We start from the raw sequence: 27797 nt of genomic DNA, 5'->3' as shown, positions 1-27797 counted from the left end.
TTTCATCTCTTTTTTTTCCTTACTCACCCTTCATTTTTTCCTTCTCTCTTTTTTAACTTACCTCTTCATTTTTTATTTTTCCTTTTTCTCTTCTCCCACTCTTCCTTCATTCATTTTTTTCCCTCTACTTCATTTTTAATCATTTTTCTACCGGAAATGCCCCTCACCAATAAACTCATCACTTATCATTTTTTATAACTTTTTTTCCATCATGTGTAGTAACACTACTAGAATAATAAAATAAATAAATAAATAAAACCAGCTCTTCCATGCTTCATGCTAACCATTAATAATTTTTTTATGGACCATAAACCATTAGTCTTTGCTAGCTAGGGATTTGTATCTTGAGCTTCTCATCCTAAATTTTGTGACCGTTACCCTCACTTATACTCTCAAATATTCAGAGCTTTCACTCTAATCTCTAACTCACATGCCTTAATTTCCAAGTACTAAACCAAACAAACAATTCAACTAGCAAGTTCAAACTCACCCTATCATTATCAACAAGAGCAACTTCACCCATTTTTTTTTCAAGTATATGTGAGCAACAGCTTCATTATTTCAACTAAATCAATTTCTTCTACGGTTTTGCCTCTCTACACATGTCGTGGATCAACATTGTATGTGTTCATTCGGCTTTAATTTGGTCCATTAGTTTTCATCAGCCAAAACATCTTGATAGCCTCTGGCCTTCGCTATGCTCTCATCAATCCCTCAAGCATGCTATTATGAACAAAAATATCTATCTTGAATCCATTATCGTTCATCTTATTCTAGATCCTTGCAGCTTCAAACACATTCTTTATCTTGCAATATCCGAAGAGGAGCATAGTGTAGGTCTGGAGATTGAGCAGGTACTGATCTTTCATCTTTGCAAACGAGGAACTTACTTCTTTGCCAAGCTTAACTCTCACTAGCAAACCAATCAAGCAGTTGAAGGTCTCGACATCCACTTTGAAACTGAACTTCTTCATGATCTTGATTGTGATGAGCTTCTGTTTGCTTGATTCTTCAAGCATGGCCACCATGGTTTCAAGCATCGGAGGAAGTAGTAGGTGGGCCTGTGGGCATACCAAAACCAATCAAGGACGCCAATCACAACAGGTTCTTCAATATGGACGCTGCAGTATCCGGAACAGCCTCCATGTTGCCATCACGAAAAGTTCATTGATAATTATACAAACCCGATCAATATCCGACGAGTGCCCAATGGCGGTACGATCCGAATCAGGATCCGAATTAGAAGAGATCGGACCATTGCCATATGAGAAGGAATGTGGGAAGGATGAAGAGTATATATTTTTTTTTAAGAAAATCCCTTTTTTTTATATTTACAACCCAGGAAAAACGCTCATTTTTGCATGTTCATAAAAACAATGCATGCTAGCTTTGATAATCTATTTCATAGAGGCCAAGTATCACACGTGAATGGCATGCATTTAATCTTAAAAAAAACATATGGCATGAGCGGTGGGTCCATGTAAGCCATGGCATGAATGCATATGCTCAATCATGCATACATAAAGACTTTTCTCTTACCATATATATATATATATATATAGTACATTTATTTCTCTTATTGTGTATTTCTTGGGAGAAATTTTTAGCTATCCGATGATCTTTCTTCTTCAAATTTTTTCGTCTCCTTCCCCGTAAAGAACCAAAACTTCTTCTTCCTTTCCTACTCTTCGTCCTCTTCTCTCTATTCTTCAACTGTTTTTCTCCAAACCCTCTCTTTTTCCTCCTCCTTCTCTCTTTTTCTTCGTCTTTCTCCTATTCGAAAAATCCTCAACACCCCTCGTCATATGAGATTTTTCATTTTCAATTTTTAAATTTCAAACTTTTTTATTTCAAAAATCAGGTCTTATCCACTCCTTTTTATATTATTATATTCTCACTTTTTTTAAACTTTTAAAAATTTTTAATTATTATTTTTTACACCATAATCCGAAACGTGACACCTTTTTATTTTGGTCCTCCTATGTTTTTATTTGATTCTGTTTTTAAATTGATTTATTTATTTTTTGCAAAGTCTATATAAACAGTTACAATCTTCCTATAAGGAATTATTTGATAATTTGTGAACAATTTTGATAGAAATTGTTGTTTATAAATCAAAATGTCAATTTTAAGCGTTGGTTTGACACTTGCAATAATTAATAATCATTGTTCTTTTCGAGTTTTTCCAGTAGCTCGTCATTTAAAGACATAGCGTTGGGTATAGTAAGAATTTAGTAAAATGGTTATCCAACATTCCAATTGAATTGGTTAAAGCAAGATGTAACCAAAGTTATCTCTCTTGTATAGATTATTCATGAAGAATGTTCAATGTTTGTGTGTATGTATATTTATGCGAATATTAGCTGGCCTAAAGGAAAATTACTATTTAGAAAAGTTATATACACACTTGTGGTGATAAATATGAGGTAATTATAAAGTTTTACGTGCCAATAATAATTTGATCCAAAAATAGTTTATTATTGGACATGATTTATTGATTATATTTGATCATAACAACAAGATCACCACTCCCAATTAATATAATTGTCCAAAGTGTTGAGATTAATATTGTGCTAAGTATCTTATGATGAGTGTTGCCATTGTTTGAGTTTGTTTTGATTATTATTTCTTTGCTAGATATTGATGTCGTATAATTGTTTGTTTATTTTTGTTTTTATCAACTTTTTGTTTTTCACAATATCTATTAATATCAATAGCATTCCTATCCTTTTTGGAACAAAATTCAAGGATTGGATAGAAAATTCTCTTATTGTTCTAAGCTGCATGAATCTAGACCTTTCACTTTTGATTGAGCAACCCCCTTCTCTTTTGCATGAAAGTTCTCTTAAAGAAAATAGAAACATTGAGAAGTGGTATCGCTCAAATCTCATGAGTCTGATGATCATTAAGCACATCACTCCTGAGTCATTTAGAGGTGTGTTATCTGAAGAGATAACTAATGCTAAGGATTTCCTAGTAGAAATTGAGAAACATTTAGCCAAGAACGATAAGGCAAAAATAAGCATGCTTTTGCAAAGCTTGATTTCTATGAAGTATAAAGTCAAAGGAGATATAAGGGAATATATTAAGGAAATGTCTCATCTTGCTTTGAAACTTAAGGTATTAAAACATGAGCTTGCATCTGATTTGCTCAAACATTTGATATTGATCTCTCTCCCTGCATAATTAAACCAATTTAAGGTCAGTTATTATTAGCAAAAGAAGAAAGGGACTCTTATTGAGCTTATTTCATAATGTGTTCAAAAGGAAGAGAGATTGAAGCAGGATTGAACACAAAGTGTCAATTTAACAAGCACCTCTAAGAATAAAGGCAAAAAGAGAAACAAAATTAAAGCTGCTAAAGATTCACCTTCCAAGAAACAACAACAAGATAAAGAGATTTTTTTTATGAAAACCTAAACATGTGAAGAAGGATTGTGCCAAATATCATGTATGGCATGCAAAAAAAGGTACATCTTTTACTTTGGTCTATTTTGAGGTAAGTTCAGTACCTAGAAACACCTGGTGGGTAGATTCCACTTCAACCACTCACATCAATGTTTCCATGTAGGGTTACCAAAACTGCCAAAAGCCAAATAATGTTGAAATAGACATCTATGTGGGGCAATGGAAAATTGGTAGAAGTGGAGGTAATAGGGCATTTTAGATTGTTATTACATACTGGTTACTATTTGGATTTCATAGACACTATTATTGTATCGTCTTTTCGGTGGAATTTGGTTTTTGTTTCTCAGTTGGACAAATTTGGTCACTCTTGTTTATCTAGAAACAAGTTATTCAGTTTGTCTACAAATGCAAATGCCATTGGAACTAGTTTTCTTAATATTTATGACAATATATATACACTTGATATAGTTGAATCTTACATTGAATCAATGCATACAAAATTAGGTGGTATTAGACATAAAATTAATAAAGAATATTCAACCATTTAGTGGCATAAGCGCTTTGGCCACATCTCTAGAAATAGAGTTGAACGACTTATGTATGATGGAATTTTTAGATTCTCTTGATTTTTATAGAATTTGATGTTTGTATTGAATGCATTAAATGAAACATACCAAAACAAAGAAATCAGGGTGTCTCTAGAGCAACAGATGTTTTAGAATTGATTCATACAAATATCTCGTGAGTCATTCCCTGCGAGTTTATTGGAATGGTCAACATTATTTTTATATCCTTCATAAAAAGATTATTCAAGATATGGGTACTCTGTATTTTTGTTCATGAAAAAAATCACAACCTATGGATGTGTTTAAAACATTTAAGGATGAAGTTGAGAACCAACTCAACAAAACAATTAAGAGTGTCAAATCTAATCGTGGTAGGGATTACTATGGTAGTTATGGCAATTCAAGTTTACCACGTCTAGGACCATTTGTTAAATTCCTAGAGGAACGTGGAATACTCCATGCCAGGATCACCTAGAATGATCGATGTAGCTGAAAGACAAAATAGGATTCTTATAGATATGATGAGGTCTATGATTATCCATTCTACCTTACTAGAACCCCTCTAGGGAGAAGTACTCAAAACAACAGCTTATTTTCTAAATAGCGTGCCAACTAAAGCATTTCCATATTTGGACATGTTGAAAGCCTAGTCTAAACATTTCCATATTTGGGGATGTTCAGCTGAGGTTAAACTTTTTCAGCCAAATGAAAGAAAATTGGACTCCAAAATAGTAACAAGCTACTTTATTGGCTCTACAGAGTGATCTAAGGAGTACAAATTTTATGATCCTGCACTTAAGAAAATTTTTGAAATGGGCAGTGCAACATTTTTTTAGGATGTTGAGTTTGGTGGGAGAAATAAGGTTGGAAATATAATCTTTAAGGAGATGGAATCAGTTTCAGTTCCTATTGTAGCTTTTGATAATGTGCATGTTTCTATAACTGTCATTGATCAAGAAGTTTATTCAAATCATTAACCAGAATATGGTGAACTCCCCATTCATAATAAAGTAAGTGTTCCTTAGAAACAAACTCAACAACCTCAAGAATTAGTACCATTAAGGCAATCAACTAGAGAAAAGAGAAGTGTTATTCCAAATGATTTTGTTGTATTTCTCATGCAACATGAGGAAAGCATTGGAATGATGGAAGATGATCCAATTAACTTTCATCAAGCCATGAAAAGTTCCAATTCTCAAAAGTGGATTGAATCCATGAATGAGGAGTATAAGCCTATGCAAGAAAAGTTTGGGAACTTGTCCCATTACTAGAAGATGTTAAACCCATTGGTTTTAAATGGATATTTAACACCAAATGGGATTCTAAAGGTAATGTGGAAAGGCATAAATTTGTCTTGTTTCTAAGGGCTTTACTCAGAAGGAAGAAATTGATTTTAAAGAGACTTTCTCTCGAATTTATACGAAAGACTCTTCTAGAATAGTCATGGCTCTTGTTGCACATTGAGACCTTGAGCTTCATCAAATGGATGTCAAAACTACATTTTTCAATGGTGACATTGATGAAACAATTTATACGGTGCAACCAAAAAACTTTGTATTAGGTGGTCCAAAGAACATGGTTTGCAAATTGATAAAATCAATTTATGGACTGAAACAAGCTTCCTATCAATAGTACTATAATTAAGTTTCACCAAGTTATTGTCTCATTCAGTTTTGAGACAAATGTTTTAGATATAGGAATGCCACAAGTTCAGTGGGAATAAATATATATTTCTGGTTTTGTATGTTGATGACATACTACATGCCACAAATGATAAAGGAATGTGATATGACACACACACACACACACACACACACACACAAAATCTATCAACGAATTTTGAGATGCCAGATATAGCATATATTTTTAGGATGTTAGGTAGACATTTAAGTAACACTGGAATGGATCATGGAAAAGTATTCAAATGGGTTATAAGGTATTTGGAAAGAACTAAAGATTATATGCTCACATATAAGAAATCAGATCATTTGTAGATCATAGGGCATTCCAACTCTTAGTATACTGAATGCTAAGGCAGCAGAAGATCCACATCAAGCTACATTTGCTCACTGGTAGGAGCTATATAATAGAAGAGCACTAAGCAAACAATCATAGCATTTTTCACAATGGCAACAAAATTTGTAGCATGCTATGAGGCATCTAGTCACGGAATTTGGCTACAAAATTTTGTTAAGGGGCTACACATTGTGGAGAGTGTTGAAAGACCACTCAAAATATAAATTGTGATAATAAGCCCACATTGTTATATTTCAATAACTTCAAGAGTTTATAGAAGGCAAACCATATTGATATTAAATTCCTGGTTGTAAAAAAAAAAAGAGTGTAAAATGGACAAATATCTGTAGTGTGCATTGAGACAAACTCCATGATAGAGGATCTTCTTACAAAGTGATTACCATCCAAATTCTTTCATAAGCATATTTCTTACATGAGTGTTAATTTATATGAAGATAACTTGTTATAGTGTGACTTTGTATTGCTTTATATTTTGCTGCTTTATTTTTGTCTTAGGTTATGTCCATGCGCTTAGATACTTTTCTAATTAAAAATAAAGAAATTTAATACTTTTAATTCTATTAATCTATGTTAAAGCATTGATCTCAGTAAGATAAAGTATGACAAGTTGGAAGTAGACATGTACAGCTCACATTTCATGTAATTCCCCTGCTACACACCCATAATTGATCTAAGTGATTTAGTTATTTTGTATGGGTGACCATTGATAAATCTAGTTGCGCTAAATGCAACAAAAGTCGTTTTGGTCCAATATCAATATAGGTAATGGGCGAGATTGTCGGGATATACTCCAAGCTTAAAATAGCAAATCAAGGAGCTCTCATAAAGTTTAGCACATTTAAATTTATATATGTGGTCCATTAGTAGATTGTTGGAAATTTTCAACTTATAGAGCCACATATGAAAATTAAATGTGTGTGTGCTATTCTTTATTTAATCCCAAGTAAAGTGATCTAATTAATTCTTTAATGGGTCAAAGAGTATAAATGTTATAAGATTTATGTGTAGAGACCAAATATAATTTTCAATTTGATGAAGATGTAATTAAAATAACTAAAGGGGTTGTGGTCCCCGATCCATACATAAGATTTCCATAAAGTTTTCTCCATCCATGTCAGAGAGAACAAGACCCTTTTGGAGTAGAAACACAGTGAATTGGATTCAAGTTCGCTTCCACATATTTAAATATTTATTCTCCTGATTTTTCATGGATTGTGATTCTTAGGGTTTCATGAGATTGGATATTTTGGATCTCAATTTTGTGATTATGTGAAATTTATTAATCTTAATCTCAACAAAATAAATAATACATATAATTTGTCAAAATATAGAAAAAAAAGTCCCTCTATTATTCAAATCATGCCTCAGTACTCTCTACAATATAAAAGTCTGCTGATCCCTTTATTTTTCATATTTAGGAATTTCGATTCAATCATGAACATCCGTTAGCCCATCCATCTAGTGTTTGTCTGATATGACATACTTAATATTAAAAATTATTTAAAAAAATGAGATAAAAGTTAGAAGCAATATTAAAATATTAATTACTAAGTTTTTAGATCCATTCTTCTTTTGGATCTGAATCCAATTAGAGGTGGGCACGGGCCGGTTAACCGGGCCCGCCGGGCTCGACTCCCCGGGTCCGGTTCACTGGAAACCGGATCCGGAACCGGCCCTGCTACGGGGAGAGCCGCCGGGCCGGGTTGACCCGGCAGGCCCGCCGGGCCGGGTCCATTTTGTGAATGAACCGGACCCGGCCCGGCTTATCACGAACCCGCCGGGTCCGGCCAGGCCCGCTTTGACCCGGCGGGTTTTTGTAAATAACCCAAAAATTGTGTCTGAGATGGGGTTTTGAACCTAGGGGACCTCTCACGTGAGAAAAAAATAAGATTAACCAATTGGCTCTACAAATTTTTTTGTCTTAGTTTTAAAAACATAAATAAATATAAAGAAGTTTACAAAAAATATTTTTTTAAATTTAATCTCAAACAACAAAAAAATTTAAAAATAATTTATAATAACTTAAAAAATTTTTATGACATATCAAAAATAATTTTTAAAAAGGATAAAAAGCTACATTTTTAATTTATTTATCTATCAAATTAAATTATTAAGAAACCTTTTTTTAAGTCAGATAAAATGTATATATCAAGTAGTATTACTTTATTTTTTTAAATTGAAGTTATCATCAACTTTATTTATTTATTATAATTAGGGTTGGGCTCTAGATTTTTACTTTTGGTCTCGACAATAGGGGTTATTATTGTCGATTATCGTCATTTGTTATTGAAAAAGTTACTGAAATCAAAAAATAATATGGTGTGAACCATATTATTCAAAGATATTTTTTACTAATATATTTTTTTATAAATTGATTTACATAATTTAAAAAAACAATTTTTTTGTAATTTTTATTTTTTTATTTTATAAATTGAAACAAAATAATCTAATATATATGTAATAAATAAAAAGTCGCTTATTTAAGAGAATTTAAGAGTATGTATATGTAGAGATTTAGTCTTATGAGTAGAAAAGACAATTAACAAAATAATTATTTTTTAAAAAAATATTTATGAAAATTTATTGTTTGATACATTGATATTTTACTAATTGATTTGTATACTTTTTTAATTTATTATATGGTTTCTTAATTTTTTTATAAATTAAATATATAAAAATATTTTTGATCCATATCCTACATCTATCTATATATAATTCTTTCCAATAAATATTGGAAACAAATGTAGACTTTCAAGTGGTTGGGTTTTTCTTATCCAAGTCCAAGATCGTGGGTTGAAATCCCATAGCAACAAATACTTAGTATTAAAAAAAAACAAACAAAAACATTAAACCGGGCTTGACCCGGCCCGCCGGGCCCAACCGGTTTTGACCCGGGTCAACCCGCCGGGTCACGGGTTGGGAAAACCCCTAACCGGCCCGTCTACAGTACGGGCCGGTTACGGGTCAATGAACCGGTCCGCCGGGTCATTGAACCGGCGGGCCGGGCACGGGCCGGGCCGGTTTTCGGACGGCCCGTGCCCACCTCTAAATCCAATCCCTCTAAATCCCTATCACTAAGGCGAGCCAGATTGTGAAGAACTCTCGCCGATCTCCATCCTTCCAACTCTGGTGATCTCCATACCCACCTGCGCAATGGCTTCCACCACTATTGCAGGAGTAGCGGCCTTCCCAAGCGGCTCCACCACTCTTGCGTTGGGCTTTCTCAGCGCTTCTTCGGCAAGGTATACCTCTCTCCTTCACCACTCCCTTTCTATGTATGAATTGGCATTTAGAGTATCTAATTAAGCCTATTTGTGTTGTTATATCTATTATATATGATGTATAGAGTGAAATGTGAGGTTTGGTTTACATCTGGTATATATTTAAAGGGATGTGCTCTAGTAAGACCCTCATCCCCTTTCACAATAGTTTAATAAATCCTTTATTTAGTTCACCATGCTTATTCATGCTTGATGTAGTGGTTTCTACATATGACAAATGTGTGCAGGACCACCTTGTATATATAATTATATGTGTCTACTACATATATAGAGAATTAGATTTCTCTTCAAGGTAGTAACTTAGGTCATAAAACTGCCTAGAGCACAATATGAGTTAGTCTTGCTATTTCAAAAGTAGTGGGCACCATAATTGGACCATATGTTCAAACTTAGGACTTTTTATGAAGCCATGTACTTCTTTTACGATGTGAATCAAGTGTGAATTAATAATAGAAGTTTATTAAATGCCTATGTAATTCCTTGAGATCTTCTTTTATTGTTGTTTGAATTTGTTCCATTTCTTAAATTGAATTCCATACCATCATTATTGTTATGGAGGCAATAGCATCATATGCATTTGTGCATATATTTAGAGTTATATGTGAATATATATATATATACATACAGTTATATGTGTGTATCTATATAGTTATATATGTCTATATACATATATACATATACATACATACAAATACACAATTATATGTGTGTATATATAAAGTTATATATGTCTGTGTGTCTATATATACAGAGTTATATGAATGTATATCTATATATAGTTATAAGTGGCTATATACAAATATACATATATACATATATACATATACACAGTTATATGTATGTGTATATATAGTTATATATGTCTATATACATATACATATATATACAGCTATACGTGTGTATGTATATATATATAGTTATATGTTTGTATGTATATATAGTTGTATGTGTCTATATATATACAGCTATGTGTGTATGTATATATATAGTTATATGTGTGTATGTACAGTTATATGTGTCTATTGGTTACATGACATTGTGTCTATGTAATTCCTTGAGATCTTTTATTGCTGTTTGAATTTATTCCATTTCTTGAATTGAATTCCTTATATACCATCATTATTGTTGTGGAGGCAAGAGCATCATATGCATATGTGTGTATTTAGAGTTATATGTGTTTCATTTGATATAGTTTCAATGTAGGCTTGTAAAAAAAAATGTTTTGATTCTGCCCTGTTGTTTAAGAATGCATAATTCATAGTTGTGAAACCATTTTATTTACAATTATATGAGAAGAATTGTTATCTGATTTTGAAAATGATATGGCATTAGATTTGGGGAAATATAATGAGAAGAATTGTTTGGAAGATGATTTAAACAGGATGGTTAATGCCCAAATTGTTGATGTTAGTTCATATGAAGAATATTGAAATAGTGTAGTGGTCACAAGGTTTTTTATTGTTGAATTTGGATTCGGTTGGCACTAGTTTCAATGTAGACTTGTAAAAAAAAATTCTCTTGATTATGTCTTGCTGTTTAGGAATGAACATTCCAGAGACTGATGAATTTTGTAATGGTGACAAGATTTTACTGTTGCATTTGGATTTGATTTGATATAGTTTTAGTGTAAACTTGTAACATCCTGATTCTATCCTGCTCTTTAAGAATGCATAATTCATGGTTGTGAGACCATTTTATTTACTATTAGAGGACTAGTATTGTCTGAAGTAAGTTGGCACTAGTTCACTTAAGGCTATCATATTGCTTCAGAATCAACTCCTTAATTAAAAAAAAAAAAAGAGATGAAAGATAGAAGAAAATTTTAAAAAAATTCAAATGATTTTGACCTATTTTTTAAGAATGGACAATTCACATAATTCTTATTGTTGTTTTTGGTAATTTAGTTGGCATTACTTTCAGTGTGGGCTTTAAAAAATAATGTCTTGACTTTGACCTACTATTTAAGAATGCACAATTCATAGTTGAGAAAACCAATTTGCTGTTTGAAAGGAACAAAAGTGGAAAATGTTCTTGATAAGAATATGCTATTTGTCATGATTTTTTCCTTATAAGGAATCAATTTTTGCTTGCGAGTTGCAAACAAATCAAATATGCTCTTTCAATGTTGTAGGGTGCTCGCACTGGAGAATTAATTATTGGAAGAGAAGTTCCACATGGTTCATCATTCGTTACTGCTGAAGAATTGGTTGTAATATCTTTTCTAAATTTAAATATAGTGTTACAAAAAAAATCAACATGCATTTAACATTTAATTGGTAATATATATTAATATATCATCTTTGGTGCTTATTGATGACAGGCTAGAATGAATAAAAAACTTGTTGCAACCAACAACCAAAATGGAGAAAGTTGCCAAGGCTCCACAATAGAAGAAGTTGTGGATTTACCAACACAACAAAGTAGGATAAATTATGTTTTTACTGAAACCCCTCAACCTTGAAGGAAGGAAGCATTCTGTCTGTAGAGATTTTTTTTTGTTTTTTGAGAATGGTTTATATTTATCTCAAACTTGATAAATGCTATGCGAACCTTGATGATTGTCCAAGGTTGTAATGTTTTGTTGATTAAATATCAAATTGGATCATAGGATTCACAACAATATAGTTAATTGTTGTTCTTATTCATTGTTGTTCTTACTTAAAATATCTTGAAAATTAACTGTTAACTTAATTGAACCAAGCCTATAGTTAACCATGCTAACAATTATGTTTATTGTTAAATTAATAGAATAAGTTTTAAATTAACATAAATTTAATTGTTCTTTATAGTCAACCATGCTTTTACAACATTGGCGAAAATAAAATCTAAATCTAAAACTAAATTAGTATCATATATTGCCCTAGAATTGTGATGACCTCTATCTCCAAGTAAACCACAAACACTTTTTGAAGCCCTCAACAACACTACAATGAAAAGAGAAAATGTTAGAATATCAACCTAAATTTTGTATTTATCATTGCTCAAGCATGACCAACCACAAAGACCTTTTGAAGCCCTCAACAAATTAAACTATAACTATCACAATAATACCCACGAACTACAAACTACAAACTACAAACTACAACCAATATGATGTAACAAATGCAAAAATCTTGAACTATGGATCTATTAAGGAGAGAGGCATACTTGATCAGAGAAACGGTGGGAAGGTCTCGTGCACAAGGGTGCTCGAGCTGCTAGCGAAGGCCGTCATGCCGTATAATAGTGATGGAGGTCATTGTGCTCGAAGTTTTGGGGTTCGCTAGATTCAGAAGGGTAGAGATCACCAGAGTAGGGATTGTGGAGATTGGCGAGAGTTCTTCACGATCGGGCTCTCCTCATTGTTAGAGATTTAGAGGGATTGGATTCGGATCCCAAATAACAAGGGATCCGAAAACTATTAATAATTTAATATTACTCCTAAATTTATCTCATTTATTAATAATTTTTTAATATTGAGAAAGCCACATCAGCAAACACTAGACTAGACGAATGGAGTAAGGGACGTCAATGATTGAACTGAAAATTTCTAAATATGAAAATAAAGAAATCAAAAATAAAGATTTTATATTAGAGAGATTAAAAGGGCGAAATTTAAATAACAGAAGGATTATTTTGATATTTTGACAAAAAAAAACAATGACTTGTAATATTGAATGATAGAAATTTTTCTTTATAATGTTTGCTAATGACAATTGAAATAAATAAAATGACACTAAATACAAAATAATGGGATGAAGAGGGGTATATATATTGAAAAACAAAAAAAGTAAAAAATAATCTTTCATTTTATTTTTATTATTTTAACAAAGAAAAAAAAGCTTGGGTGTTTGGTTAGAGGATGACATTCTCTACCACCACATGCGTCTTCAAATTTTTTTTAGCATGGATTCAAACAAAATAAATGATAAAAAAATACAAATAAAATCTTCTTTGTACTTAGTGGTTAAAAAAAATATTTTGAATAAAATTATCAAAAACATGAGTAATAGTTATCCGTATTCCGGTGGGAGATCTCTATTGGCTCGGCTTTATGACACCAAACTATTTATATATATATATATATAAAAATGGTCCGTAAGTGCCCCCCATGTAGAGGGGGGCACGGGCCGGTTAACCGGGCCCGGCCATTTGTGCTGACCAGCCGGCCTGGTTGGCCAGGCCGATCCGGTGGGTCACACGTCACCTTGGGGGTTATTTATTTAAATAAAATTGTAAAATATAATTTAAAATAAAAGAAATGTGAAAAAAATCACAAAAAGATTTGGGATAGTTGCCATTGCTTTTATAGGCAATTCATATGGTCATTTTTTCATCCTAAATGATGTGGGACTAAATGTAAGTAGTATAAAATACATTTATTGTTTATATCTTTTAGTAAAGAAACAATGTCAACTCAAAATACATTGATAGATTGGTTAGAATGATGTTGTTATAAGTGTGTTGGTGTCATGAGGCTATAACCTTGTTAACTATTATATATATATATATATATATATATATATATATATATATATATATATATATATATATATATATATATATATATATATATATATATTGCCATAAATTTAATTAAAGTTTTAAAATTTTTTAAAATACTTATGATAATTTCAAATAAATTGAAATAATAAAAAACTTTTGTAGTTATTAATTCATTTTATTAAAAACTTATTATATAATGTTTTAGTAACATTTTTAAAACTGGATATTAGTTGATGGGAATTAAATTTAAATATATTAGAGAACCATTAATTTTATTTTTAATATTATAAAATAGCTAAATATAGAAATGATAAATCTAACCAATTTTAAAATATTAATGGTTATATTATAATATGACAATTGTTAATATAATCTTATAATTGATATTTTTGTCCTAATTTAAATTTTTTATTAAAATATATTGTTAATATGAAGATTAATAAAAATTTATAGTTAAAAATTTTATTTTTATAAACTATGTTGTAGGAAAAAAAAATTTATTGATATGTTAATATGTTAATTTAATTATTTATTAATCAAGATTGAGTATTATGATTTTAACTTAATAATATGTTTAGGATTTTGGAGGTTATATTAAAAGAAATACATAAAATTGTTGTAGAACGAATTATACATAATTATGGTTTAACCACCTAATTATAGAAACCAAATATGATTATGGTTTAAGATTTTAGAGACAACATTACAAAGATAAAAATATAATAACATGATGATGCCCAATGTTTACTTACATCAATTATAAGATTTTAGGTTATATTTACTTTGCATAGACAAAATACAAAAAAATATTTTTTAATTAATTAATATTCACTATATATATATATAAATCAACATCAAATGTTGGATGAGTTGGTTAAAGCATGCCTCTCTCGGGTAGAGGTCGCCGGTTTGAACCCTCTAAAGACCGGTTATTTTAATAAAATTTTTGTTAAAAATTAAAAAAAAAAAAATTATCAACCCACCGGGTTGGAAAACCCCAACCCGGCTCACTGGGTCAGCTGATCCGACGGGTTTTGCCGGGCTGGGCCAAATGTGTATTTCACTAATTGAGTCTCTAATTGGTATCTCCTTTAAACACAATGTACATGAAAATCAGTGGCATATAGGGCATTCTCCTAAACTAAAACTTTCAAAATATAGAGCATATAGCGCATTCTCCTAAATTAAAACTTTCAAAATATAATTTAATAAAACGAAAAATTATTTATTAGCTCTTCCAACTTTTCAAATATCCTTTGACATTTTAATTTTCACTACAGTTCTTCCTTTTTCAGTTTACTTATTTTTAGTCCCTGCATCAATTTATTTTATTTAAAAAATCCAATTTTGCTTAACTTACGAAATATATTTCCCTTCTATTAAGTATATTTTTATTTAACATTGTGTGTTTACGGGTAACTACATAAGTTTTCATTTAAAATATAAATTTTTTGTTTAATATTTTAGTTTCTTATTTACTATTTTGTGTTTCCGTTTAAAATCACTGATGGACATTTCTGACAAAAGTACGGAAAAATAAGCTATTAGATGGTATCGGAAAAATAACTTTTTGGAGAAATGAAATAGTTTAGGGATTTTTTGATCAAGTGAGAAAGTTGGAGGGATGATATGAACAATTTCTTTTAATAAAATCAATTGCAATAAATTACATAGCCTCCTCAATATTTGAAAAGAAACCCAAAAAACTTTAATAAATTCTGTTCTTCAAAAACTTATTTTATAAAATAAATAGTTTTATATATAGAGAGGGTCAGTCTTCTTTAGACGTCTGTAGATAAGCACTCAACGGACATCTGTATAATATAACTGTTGCACATCATACAATGATAAAAATAATGAAGTAAACAGTATGCATCAAGAGTGCTATCAATAGTGTTACTAATAGTGATGAACAACAAAATGTAATGCACAGACCCGCCCCCCCTGGTGGGGGGGGCGCCGGGGGGATTTGTCCGGCCCCGCGGGGGGATTTTTTTGTTTTTTAAAACCAAACTACCACCCATTTTCTAACCCAGTCCAACCCTCCACTATTCCAAGGTACTATTGCCCCTCTCTCTCTCTCTCTCTCTCTCTCTGACTCTCTTTTATCTTTTCTCTCGCTTACTTTCCGTCCTCTGCAACCAACCAACCAACCAGGACCTTAAAACGGTTCACGTTTACCATGGACCAAAACTTCCCATGGGTCAAAATATATACCATATTTTGAAAGGGTACAAAATACAAAAATTATCTTCCAAATTCTATCTTCTCGCATACATATTTTCTAACGTTGGAATTTAGAAAAATAAAACAAAATATTCATTTATCATGCACCACATGAATTCTCACACACACAATGAAATAGTATAAAATAAATCATTCTAGAGTTGTCTTCTGCCATTCTAACGTGCTAAAAAATAAATCCAATCTTCATTATATTATCTTAATGTAACCGGCATGTTACCAATTGTTTTAGCATTAAAAAACAAAAACAAACCACCTAAGCCATAAGCAAGAGTTCTGACCATGCGAATGACAACAAAAGACACCTTAATAAAATCACACAATAATTAAAGTCATACACCTGCAATTACCATGATGAGGGTACTAGATTTTGTTTCATCACAATAATCAAAATACCTTAATAAACGTTACTTATTACAAAAAAAAAACAGTAAAAGTGCTCATGCATTTCTACACTCCTGTGTCATCCGCCGTTGGGCAACAAAGACAGCCGCACTTCTTTAGATGCTTTTGGAAAATTCAGTATGAATTTTCTATAAGATTGATACAACCAGCTCAATAATGCAAACTTGGCACAATTTGCCAAACTTCAAAAGTTGGTCACTTCTGTTGTGCTGCTTGCAAACCAGCATTTCCCTATACAATCAAAGAAAAAAATTATACATTAAACATGTACAAAAGAATAATAAAAAGTGAATAAAAAGATTACCTTGGCCTTATTAGGGTTTCTTAGCCTTGGTTTCTGGAGCAGACTTAAAACTCAAGAACTCCTGGCCACCCATGAATGGCCTCAAGACTGTAGGAATTTCAATCCCATCTTCCCTCTGATAGTTCTCAAGGATACAGCAAATGGTCCTTTCAGTTGCAGTCAAGGTAGAATTCAGGATATGGACATATTGTTTTGCTTGTTCATCATTCTGCAGTCAAGCCAGAACAGCACACGATAGCTTAGAACATATGTCCAAAAAATAGAAACTGAAGAATAGACTTTCCCTAATTCCATTAGAGCTACTTATGAAAGGAAGCAGTGGGGAGAAATCTTGCCTTTTTTCTGCCCACATCCTATCCCTAGTCTCCTCGACTGGTAGTCAGTGCAATTAGAACAAGAGACGAGCTCCCTGTAAGTCTTTGATGCAGGAAACCAAGCTTCCAAATCATATTTCTTGGCGGCTGCATCATTCAAAGCACCAGACACGATTGTGACAACTTGATAGGGGAGATTTAGCTACAATAATCAAAACAAATGTTAAATTTGATTTTACTGGAAATATCCTAAATTGAATTGATTTCACAAGACCGCACCTCCTTGTAGAAGTCCTCTGAGTTCTTCAACATTTCCTCGTGCATTTCCCATGAATCATTGTCATTTGGGCTGGTTATACAGAATTGCTCCACTTTCTCAAACTGATGGACCCTGAAAATGCCCAACGTGTCCCGACCATGTGAACCAGCCTCTTTCCGGAAGCAAGTTGAGTATCCCGCGTATCTGATCAAGTAAATAACAAAACAGAAACAAAAACAATCTCCGGTTTCTGAGCATACACCTTGGCACTAATTTTTGTTTTCGTAGATCTGATCTAAGATCTAGCTGGTGTTCTTTTTTTTTTTAATCTTGTTGGAATTTTCAGATTCAAGATATGACGTACAGCAATAGTACATACCTAATTGGCAAATCCTGTGGATAGATTCTATCATTCAAATGGTAAGCACATAATGGCTGTTCAGCAGTAGCAATCAGGTACTTATCATCCCCATCACCAGTAACCTGTTGAATAGCATATTAGAAAGGTTTCAGAAAACAGCACACTTGGTTAAAATTAGCAGATTGTGCAAGAAGTTGGATAACACATCACAACTACATCTTCCTATATGACAAATAGTTCTTAGGGTGAACTGTCCACAAAATCAATCAATCAGAATATTGTCATGAGCAGCACATATGTATACCGGTCTTACAAACAGTAATAACAACCAAGACTAAACTTCTAATCCACTTGACACGAACATTTTTCCCGAGGCTAAAAAGATCACCCTTCTATGTATCTAATTCATGAACCAACAAGGTTCTTATCTTTCTTTAATTTTTCAATTAGTCATGAGAGTAAAATGATGGCCTCTACACCAAACTTTCAAAACGAAAACAATATCTGCAATTCAGTTCTCTGAAACCCATAAGCTCCCTCCTTCATTTGTTTACCAAGTCTTCAAAGAAGTCCACAAGCCAATTTGAGAAGAATACTCCATAATTGTCAATTGCAAAATTGTATGTTAATGTCACCATTTCTACCAAATATCACCTTAAACAATGCATAGGTGCAGAACCAATTGAAGCCATACGCTATAGTTCAGATGGACAAAAGTTACATTGTTACAAAAAGTCAATGAAAATCATCTGCTAATTAAACAGATCATATCAAAGAAAAGTATTGCACTCTTCGTATTTATTTACTTTTCTTCTGTTTCTTTGAAAGACTTCTTCTTTTTCTCTTAAATTAAATCTCCAAACCCTGAACAATTCTCAAGCCACAACTTTTTCATTTTGCTTCCTGCAATTACTAGCCCAATCCATACAACACTACATTTAGTCAATCAGAAATTAAAAAAAGTCAGTTAGGGGTATAAATAGCAGATGATTTTCATTAGCTTTTTGTAACAATGTAAATAGGAGATAGGTGCAGAACCAATTGAAGCCATACACTATAGTAATTTAGCTTTTTAGGGTTTAAGTATAAATAGGAGATAAAGTAGTCATATGGGGATCATGCTGTGGTTTGTTCTTTTTGTTCTTAGTAGTTAGGCATTGAAGAGGTTGGCTTGCATCTCGAATTACAGGCCAAGCTTTGGTCTTCTTTGATTCAATTATCAATAAATCTTCAATTGTTTTCCTTTAATTCCTATCAACTTCCTCATTGTCCACTTGATGGTGCAACCCTACAACCATTTCTCAAAAATCCAGGAACCATTTAAATTAGATTCAAACTAATAAAAGCACTTTTACTTGATTGATTCTCTTTTAGGAAAAAAAAACCATAAAAGTAAAATATTTCTTCTCCAACAGTTCTAGAGCTTTCCTCACTTCCAAACCCAGTACTTACTATGGAACATGGAGCTCAAAAAGAGTAACCGATCGAATACATCCACATCCTCTAATGGGCATAGGTCCCCATCTTGAGTTAGCACATCATAGCAAATGTGTGTAAGAGCTCATTGCTAAATCAAGAAAATTAGAACCATCATGCTCACTGCCAACAAAAACCAGACTGTTTCCGTCCCCACCATATTTCAAAACCAGGCATCCAAGAGTGATTTTCACATCACTTACATTACATATAGGAAGTATGCCAAAAGCACAAGCAATACCAGATCCTCATATCTATAAGCACTTTTTTGTAAGTGGAAGTGAAGCTGAAAACAGCATAAAGAAGTTGGAAAGGTACATAAATTTCTGGACCTGACAGGTCCTAAATATTTAGACCTGAATATCTATAAACTAAACTCAAAAATGTTGTCTACTTCATGTAGCTTTATAAAATTTGTATACTAAAAAACCATGTCACATTAAGTTATTATATTTCAGTTCTTGTTCCCGCTCTAGCAAATGTATTACAGGATAACGCATTTTCCAAATGAACCAAACCCACAATGACATCCCAATAAAGTCTTTGGTTGGCATAATTAAACCTTCCAACTAACATAACCAAACAATTATCCCACGTCAATCAATATTCTCACATTATTAATATATTTCTTGAGTAAAAAAACACCTCGGAAACAAGATGCCTTTAAAGAATATATGACTGTAAGATATTATCCTTTCAGCCAAAATATTGATGAAGATTTGGTTTAGTTTAAGAAACAAGATGTATTACCACTCAACATAGATTATAAATACCACAATGAAAAACAGAATATCTGTAATATTCATTGATCAGAGTAGAGTTAGTAAACAAACCTTGTATAGCTCTTCATCAAATTGAGCTAATTGTGCACATTTTCCCATAATATCTTTTCTCATGAAAAAGGGCGTTTGCATCGGAACATACTTCCTTTCTCTCAAAAATGCTAACCCAAAGTTTATTAGTGCCATATTTAGTAGAACACCTTCACCTTTCAAATAGAAACCTCTTCCTCCCGCCACATCAGCACCTAAACAACCCAAGTAGCATTGTATTCATTAAGTAGATCATACTGTGCTAAGAAGTCATTTGAAAAGCGCAGAAAAGATCAAATGTCATTTGAAACCCAATGTGCCCTTTTAGCAACAAAAACACAATTATGAAGAAGGAAAAAGGGATAGCTAAGCTTGATAAGCACCTGCCATCTAGAAATTGATGTTTGATTCTTGACAGTTTGATGTCAGAAGACAAAGATCACCTACGCTTACTTAACATCAACAAAAAATTGTTCAATTGAACATACTCCAAACTATGGTTTTTTACTGTAAAAGCCCACTTTTCTATGAGTTTCCATGTTTGACTCTCAGATACCAGCCTTATTTATATTAGAGAAGTATATATAATTTCACTGTTCACAAGTTTAACAAGCTGATGTCTTTAAGAAAGTATGAAGAAGGTTTCTTGCCCATGGTCCTAATGAGTCAATTAAAAAAACCATTACTACTAGTTCATATGTGAGAATGTATAAGCATAGGAAGAGAAGTCTCATGCCTTTTCTTTTTAAGATAATCAGGATGAAAATTTTCATCCATTAAAACTAAAGGTTTATTGTCCCAAGTCACAACGATTCAAAATGATTCATGCTAATTCATATGTGAAGAATGCAAGACCATAGAAAGAGATGTCCATGCCTCCTAAATATGACAAACATAATGAGGATGACAAACTTCAAGAAACTGTCTTCAATGTTACTCCATTATTCCATCACTTGCAATTTTCATGGATGTGGCATTGCTGGGAGCAGTAAATATTTCTAATATTAAACTTAGCCCTATATGCATAGAGAGAAATAATTCCATAATATCTATGATGACCATTAAGGATCTTCTACATAGATAAAATTCAAAACATTTAGTTTGTTAATCATGTGACAAAAGGAAACAATAAAAATTGGTTGGGATGTGCAAGCATGGAGATGGAAGCCTGAGTAGTCAATGGCTCAAAAAACTTCACATTTTGAATTCAAAGATTAGGGTTTTGATGTGATGTCTCAATTATGTACATACCAATAGCTACTCAAAAGCATCTACGGAGATTAGCATTTCTACAACAGCCACAAGGTAACATCAACAATATAAGATTGGCATTGGTTATGTTCAAAAACTTCCCATACCAGTGTTACTTGTCACTATGTAGGAACTATTGATTTATTTGATTGGAAGCAAATAGTTACTGCTTTTAGTTAAAAAAAAAGTTCTCATATCAGCACTACTCAACTGTGATAGGAACTATTAATTTGTTTGATTGGAAGCAAATGGCTATGTTTTTGGTTAAAATAAAAATTCCTGGATCAGCCTTAATTGACTATGCAAGGAACTATTGATTTATTTGATTGGAAGCAAATAGCTATTGTTTTTGGTTAAAAAATTCCCATATCAGCCTTAATTGACTGTTTCAGGAACTAATGGTTAATATGATTAGAAGCAATTAGTTATACAATGAAAACTGCCAATCCAGGGATTTTGTAATATGGAGAATATACATTTGAATGAAATATGTATAGGACAAGATGCAGGTTTGTTCAAGGGTAAACAAGAAATCCACATTTAATTGGTCATCAAAGGTAAGATGAAAACTTGCCAATGAAGCGTCTCTTCAAAAACAATTACTCAATATTGTCTTCTGATCATTATTGATTCTTGTCATTTCATACGGAATAAAAATTTGCAATCCAACGAAATGCAGAATGCAGATGAAACCATGTAGCATGATCAACTAGGGTCACAGGAGTAATTGCAACATCAACAAACTAGATTGCCATGCTGCAGCATAGACCAAATCATATATTTCGATTTTCAGAAAAGATCTTGGATCCAAGGTAAACATGTACCTATAAGACTCATGCACGCAGCTAGTTCAACACGTATCAGTAACTGAAGCCTTTAAGATCCTAGATATGTGCAATGAATGACAATGTGCAGTAGAAGCAGATCGAATAACGCAAATTATAGGAAAAACAAATACACAAGCTATAATATTATAAACTGTAATTACCATGGTAGAAAGGCATAAGAATGTAGTCTTGAAATGAACACCATACGCATAAAAGCTTAAGTTGCCAAACGAAGTGCAGTCAATGGTGTAAACAACTAAGTCAAATTACAACTTTGCTGCAACTGAGCATACCTTTCTCAAGATCAGCAATGTCAAGAAGCTTGACAAGATCAACATGATTCTTCAACTTTTCTTCCATACGTCTATCGCCCCATACTCGAACTATTTCATTGTTTGCCTGCAAAACATAGTCAAATTAATCTCCACAGAACACAATAAACATCAAAAGAACGAAAAGCAAGATGTCTGCTCACAGGCGAACCTCATCATTGCTAACAGGAACAGAGTCATGCACAAGATTGCCAATCGTCTCAAGCTTAGAATCAAGCGCAGCCTTCGCCTGTTGAACCTCAATCTCCTTCTCGGCAGTCAATTTCTTGTTCTCATTAGTGCTATTTATCATCTCCGTCGCATCCTCCTTCGCCTGCACCAATCAAACAATAAAAAAAACCCTGCTTTTTCCCAAATCACAGCTTAGAACGTCAAAGAAACTTACAATTTTGAGGCGTGCAACCTCCTTGTTGATTCGATTAAAGTCTTTTCTGAGATTCTCCAACTCGAATTGACCTGCAAAAACACCAAGATCGAAATGAGAAGAGTTAACCACAGAGATAAGAAGAGAGGAAGTGGAGGATGCATACGCTGCCGCCATTCTTTGTCGAGGCTGATGATCTCGTCGACGACCTCGACGCAGGAGAAGCGGCGGCGCTGAGACTCGCGGATGCGCTCGGGATCGAAGCCTTTCTCGGCCCTGAAGATATTGATATCCAGCATCTCTGCGGTCGTGGTCGATGAGGAAAACGCGCAAATGAGTCCGCCGACTTCTTCGAGCGCTGATGCCAACCTCTTCGAGCAAGGCTTAAACCTTGGATGGGGCCGTATCTAATAAAAAGAAATTCTCAAGCGTTTTTGTGTTTTGGTTTAAAAATAACAGAAAATAAAAAGTGTAATTCTCTAGATAGTTTTTTTTTTTAAACTTTAATATTGTAGTTCTTCATTTTAAATTATAACTTTTGGGAAAGAGGAGTGGGCGACCCACTAGAGACCCGAGGGGGCGTGCCTGGCCTCGAGTGGAACAAGTGAGGGACACAGACTGTCGCAAATGCGAAAACCACCCGTCTGACACATGATGCACACTCAGGAAATGTGCCCTCGACTCCGAGAATCGAACTCTCACTCGGTGAGAGCTCTATCGGCGACTCGTGTACCAATAGACCCCAAGGTCGTTGGCAAATTATAACTTTTTAGTTCATCTACTTGTTATGCTAGTCCCTTTGATACTAGTCATGCTAGTCCCTTTGATGGTTTAGAATTAGGGTTTAGGGTTTAGGGGAACTAATAATGACTAAATTAAAAGTGTAAAGAGACCAAAATGTTACAATTCAATATAAAGGAATTTAAAGGGTAAATTTGAAAAAAATAAAAGGACTGTTTAGAAAATTATACCAAAATAAAATTATATACTAATATTATCAAAATACCTTAGAGTATTAAATTTTTATAGAATGATAAGCAATCGACCAATAACCAAATTATAATTGATAACCTTACTTTAAGTATTGCTAGAAAAATGATTAATTAACATATGGATATATTTATCTAAATATTTTTAAATCTTTTATACAGCCCCATGAATATATATTGATATATATATATATATATATATAACAACAATATTTTTGTTTAGTAAATTTACAAAAAGCGGTTCCCGCAGATCTCCGACAATGAGAGGAAGAGAAGAAGCTCAAAGTTAGGGTATTTTTTTATTCACTCAAAACATATAATGATATAATTAGTTACTAAAAAGTTATTACAAGGGTATTTTCATCCATAAAGTTATCAACCTAATTAGAGAGTCGAGAAGTGAAGGTAAAATGGGGTGTTTTTAACCCTCATTTACTTCCTAAACCTTTACCTATCTATCAACCTTTGTCCCCAAAGACAGGTTGAGAAAACCTTTACCTTCTAAGCCATCCAAACCCCATCTCAACCCTTCTCCTTAAACAAGGCCTTTAAGGCACCGAGTTTGGAGGTGCTATTGGGGATGATATCACTTTTCTTTCTTTTTTTATTTTAACTATTTTTTATAATAACCAACCTTTTAACCCTTTTTTTTTTATTTTGAGTGATTACCGGATTTTGCCTTATTTCAATTTGCATTAGAATGGGTACTAAGTTTTAATTTCATTTCACCAAGCAGTGTAATTAGGGGTTTCTAATAAGTTTTTGTTGATGTGGATGTTGGAATGTTTGCATGGATGCCCACAATCCATGTCACATACTTGCGTGAAGTGTGTCATGTCAGTGACTTACAACATGGTGTATAACTTCACCACATAGGGAGACACGTCATCTTTCCTTTTTCTGACTTTCTCTTCCCGATGGCTTTCCTAATGCCCTAACCCTAAAACCTCACTGGTGTGTCAGTCGAGCCACCACTATCCAATGGAATTGGATGACAACAATGTTCAACATGTAGTATAAGGGGTTTTGTCTTCCAATCTTAAAAGAGAAAAAATTAAGCACTTTATTTCATTTTGTTTTATGTTCTATTTTTAGAGTTTTAACTTGCATTGTTTATTTCAATGTAATCGTATTGATTTCAAGAACTAAATGAAGATAATGTAATGCTAAAAAGGGAATAACATAAATCAAACTTGACAACACAATGCAAAGTTGCTATTTTCTTCAATTTAAAACTAACAATTTTAATTCTACTACACAATCATTGTAAATTTATAAGTTAGTTGAGTTTGTTGTAACACAATTGTTTCATTAAAAGTACAAATGCAGATACAATTCATATAATTCCTTCATTTGTAACACTGCAGAAATACAAAGATGCAGAATAACGTAGACCATATACAATATTGTAAGAGAAAGGCAATAGACACAAAGTTAATGCATAATGCTACAGAAATGCATAAACACTTAGATCATATGAAATACATACATCAAACTAAAATACAATGTTGCAAGAATGTAGACATTGCTTTTATAACTGTAAATACAATTCATCTAAGCATAGATAATGGGCAATACCAAAATATCAGACACAATTCAATTAATACATTCATATAATTCATTCATATTCCTTCAGTTCATTCATACAAATCATATACGTACACGAGATAATTCATAAACAAAAAATCAAACTGATTCTTTCAATTCATTGGGACAATATAGCATATTGTCACAACTATACAAAAATCCCAAAAAGTAGCATGTCATTTTTGAAGCTACACAAAAACCAACAATTGAATTTAATCATCTTGCCCTCGAAGTCATCCGACTTATATCAACCTCCTAGTTATTCTTAACTGCTTGGATAATCCCAATAATAGACCATGAAGGATTTGCTCTAAATTACTCCAAGTAGTTCTTTGCAATCTATTTTGCATTAACATGACTTATCTTATAGTCCCTTGGCACACTCATGTTTGAGAAATCCTGACTTGATTTAAATAGTATTCTTGTAAATAAAAAGGGCATCCTTTCTTGCAGATTGACTTGTATCTCTTACTGTTGTTGGGTTAAAAATTCATAACAACTCTGAGTTTTATGTCATAGTTTTGATAGTCTTTCTAAACTTAGTTCCAGTCTTGAAATATGGATCTTTCATGTTAGTTTCCTCACTAAATTATGCATGCTTTAGGCCATCTTGGACCAACCATTTCCTTATCTGTTGAAGAGCAAAATTATAACTCCTCTGAAGCACCATATTCGTTTTCCATTTCATCCTCAACATTATCATTTAGACCTTGTGCATTTATCTCAGTCCCTTGTGCATCACCACTATCCTGATCAACTTCATCATCTTCACTCCTGAAACAATATTTTGAGTCAACCCATTGTCCTCATCTACTTTCCCTTGGTTTGTCACTTTGGTTTTCTAAATCTTCTCCTATGGCATCACCATTGTCTAAACCATCATCTTTTCTACTAAATTGTTCTATATGCATCCTTCTTCTTCTTCTACTATACCATCCCCGCCATATATTATATAATCACTACCATTACCATTCTCTAGGCCACCATACTAAATCAATTTTGTGCATTACCACCATCTACAATACCATCACCCTTAAATCCACCATGCCCTTCTATAAATCCATTCTATTATCTTCTTCTTCTTCTTATATGGCATCATCACCATTAATTCCACCATCCATATATAGTGATTGGTCCTATATTTCTTTTCTTAGCTCATCACCAATGTCCAAATCAATATCAACTCTATCTTTCATTTCCCTTAATCTACAACAATCCCACCACTAGCAATTGTACAGCTAGGTGTAACCACCATAGTAATTTTAGCATAATTGTTTACCACTTTGCATAAGTCAACACTTTGAGCCATTACTAAAGCATCTGCATCATCTTTAATCTCTATCATACCCATCTTATCACTCATGAGATCCATCCACAAAAACTTACAGCCTTCCACATCTAAATTCAACTCCTTTGTCATGCTTACAATTTCAAACCTAGATATTTTGTCAAGATAGCAATAGTCAATATATCCAGCTAGTCTATAGTCATTCCATTTCTGCACATCACCTATTGTGTAATGGAGCACTATTGTGAAGTACACTGAATTGGGTTATGAGATTAATTTAGCCAAACAATTGTTAGCTAACTTACTTAAAGCATGGTATAACTAGAACTCAAACTTCTAAATTTAAATAGAGATTGTAGTCAAAATGCCTAGAGAGAAGAAGCTCCAAATAGAATTAAAAATTCTAACATTAAATAGTCCACATTCAACTAGAACTTAAAATTCTAAAATTGTAAACATGAAACACAAACATAGTTGATTTGAAAGATGGTTTAAATTGTTCTTTGTATTAGGAATGGGGCATATTAGGGTGTGTTTTAGGAGAAAATATTCCTTATTATATCTTAAGAAGGATATTATTTTGTTATGATTCTTTGTATATTTTAGGCTAGAATTGTTTGCTTGGACTTGAAGTAAGGATTGATTTTTGAATCTCAATTTTTATATATATTGACTTGTATTAGCTTAATGGAAGACAGAAAAAGAAATTCCATTAAACAACCGTTGCAATTTCACATGATACCAGAGTAAGGAGGGCTCACCAAAAGCTAGGAAGATAAGGAACTTAGCTTGAAGATTGACTACTATATCTGGTGGAGACGACTCAGGAAGAACTATGTGGTGACTAGGATTTCAAGACTAAGCCGAGAATAGTGGCCAACATTACTTAATCTCTTGGATACTGATAAAACAGGAAGACTTGAATGACTCACCGTAAGGAAAAATATAAAGTGACTTTTCATCATTTCTTCACTGTGTACCCACAAGGTTAGTGATCCCGAGCATCACACCATAGGACAAGGGAACTTAGCTTATTATTTGATGTTGGGAATATCACACCATGCCCAGTAGCACTTCTCAATGGAGAGTAAACAACTGCGATAAAAGAAAGCACAATGCATTTGGGTGAAGATCTTTATTTACATCATGTGTTGTTTGTATCCAATATTAAAAATTCACTCTAATATCATTAGGTAAGCTATTATGC

At 32.8% G+C, this 27797-nt stretch overlaps 2 protein-coding genes and 1 long non-coding RNA gene across 3 annotated transcripts; 2 read left to right on the top strand and 1 right to left on the bottom strand.

Annotated features, from left to right (window-relative positions):
* Nucleotides 1–1209: 1209 nt before the first annotated feature.
* On the top strand, nucleotides 1210–4951 carry LOC120265036. The gene is made up of 3 exons (XM_039272965.1): nucleotides 1210–1292; nucleotides 2718–3120; nucleotides 4811–4951. The coding sequence occupies exons 1-3, from the start codon at nucleotides 1210–1212 to the stop codon at nucleotides 4949–4951; spliced, it is 627 nt and encodes a 208-aa protein (XP_039128899.1).
* Nucleotides 4952–9095: 4144 nt separating this feature from the next.
* Nucleotides 9096–11902, top strand: LOC120265889. The gene is made up of 3 exons (XR_005537788.1): nucleotides 9096–9253; nucleotides 11424–11498; nucleotides 11613–11902. It is a non-coding gene; the product is annotated as an uncharacterized LOC120265889 (long non-coding RNA).
* A 4408-nt stretch (nucleotides 11903–16310) lies between these two features.
* LOC120264261 (serine--tRNA ligase-like) lies at nucleotides 16311–23122 on the bottom strand. Its single transcript, XM_039272061.1, has 10 exons — nucleotides 22893–23122; nucleotides 22748–22818; nucleotides 22514–22675; nucleotides 22324–22429; nucleotides 19974–20167; nucleotides 17683–17786; nucleotides 17324–17507; nucleotides 17069–17246; nucleotides 16731–16940; nucleotides 16311–16657 (listed from the first exon to the last, which is right to left on the bottom strand). Exons 1-9 carry the CDS (start codon nucleotides 23023–23025, stop codon nucleotides 16741–16743), a joined length of 1332 nt encoding a protein of 443 aa, XP_039127995.1. The 5' UTR covers nucleotides 23026–23122; the 3' UTR covers nucleotides 16311–16657; nucleotides 16731–16740.
* Nucleotides 23123–27797: the final 4675 nt, after the last annotated feature.

The sequence above is a fragment of the Dioscorea cayenensis genome, chromosome 7 (assembly GCF_009730915.1).
Source record: "Dioscorea cayenensis subsp. rotundata cultivar TDr96_F1 chromosome 7, TDr96_F1_v2_PseudoChromosome.rev07_lg8_w22 25.fasta, whole genome shotgun sequence".
Lineage (NCBI taxonomy): Eukaryota > Viridiplantae > Streptophyta > Magnoliopsida > Dioscoreales > Dioscoreaceae > Dioscorea > Dioscorea cayenensis.
The sequence above is the reverse complement of the archived record's forward strand: the minus strand, read 5'-3'. Positions and strand labels throughout refer to the sequence as shown.

Excerpts from the sequence above, each read along its gene's own strand:
- LOC120265036 (XM_039272965.1), top strand. The coding sequence starts at position 1,210 with ATGGCGGTACGATCCGAATCAGGATCCGAATTAGAAGAGATCGGACCA. Across the intron at positions 1,293-2,717 it reads GAATGTGGGAAGGATGAAGA|CATTCCTATCCTTTTTGGAA; the intron begins GTATATATTTTT and ends TAATATCAATAG. Across the intron at positions 3,121-4,810 it reads ATCTTGCTTTGAAACTTAAG|GATGTTGAGTTTGGTGGGAG; the intron begins GTATTAAAACAT and ends ACATTTTTTTAG.
- LOC120264261 (XM_039272061.1), bottom strand. The coding sequence starts at position 23,025 with ATGCTGGATATCAATATCTTCAGGGCCGAGAAAGGCTTCGATCCCGAG. Across the intron at positions 22,676-22,747 it reads AGGTTGCACGCCTCAAAATT|GCGAAGGAGGATGCGACGGA; the intron begins GTAAGTTTCTTT and ends TGATTGGTGCAG. Across the intron at positions 17,787-19,973 it reads TTGATGAAGAGCTATACAAG|GTTACTGGTGATGGGGATGA; the intron begins GTTTGTTTACTA and ends GCTATTCAACAG.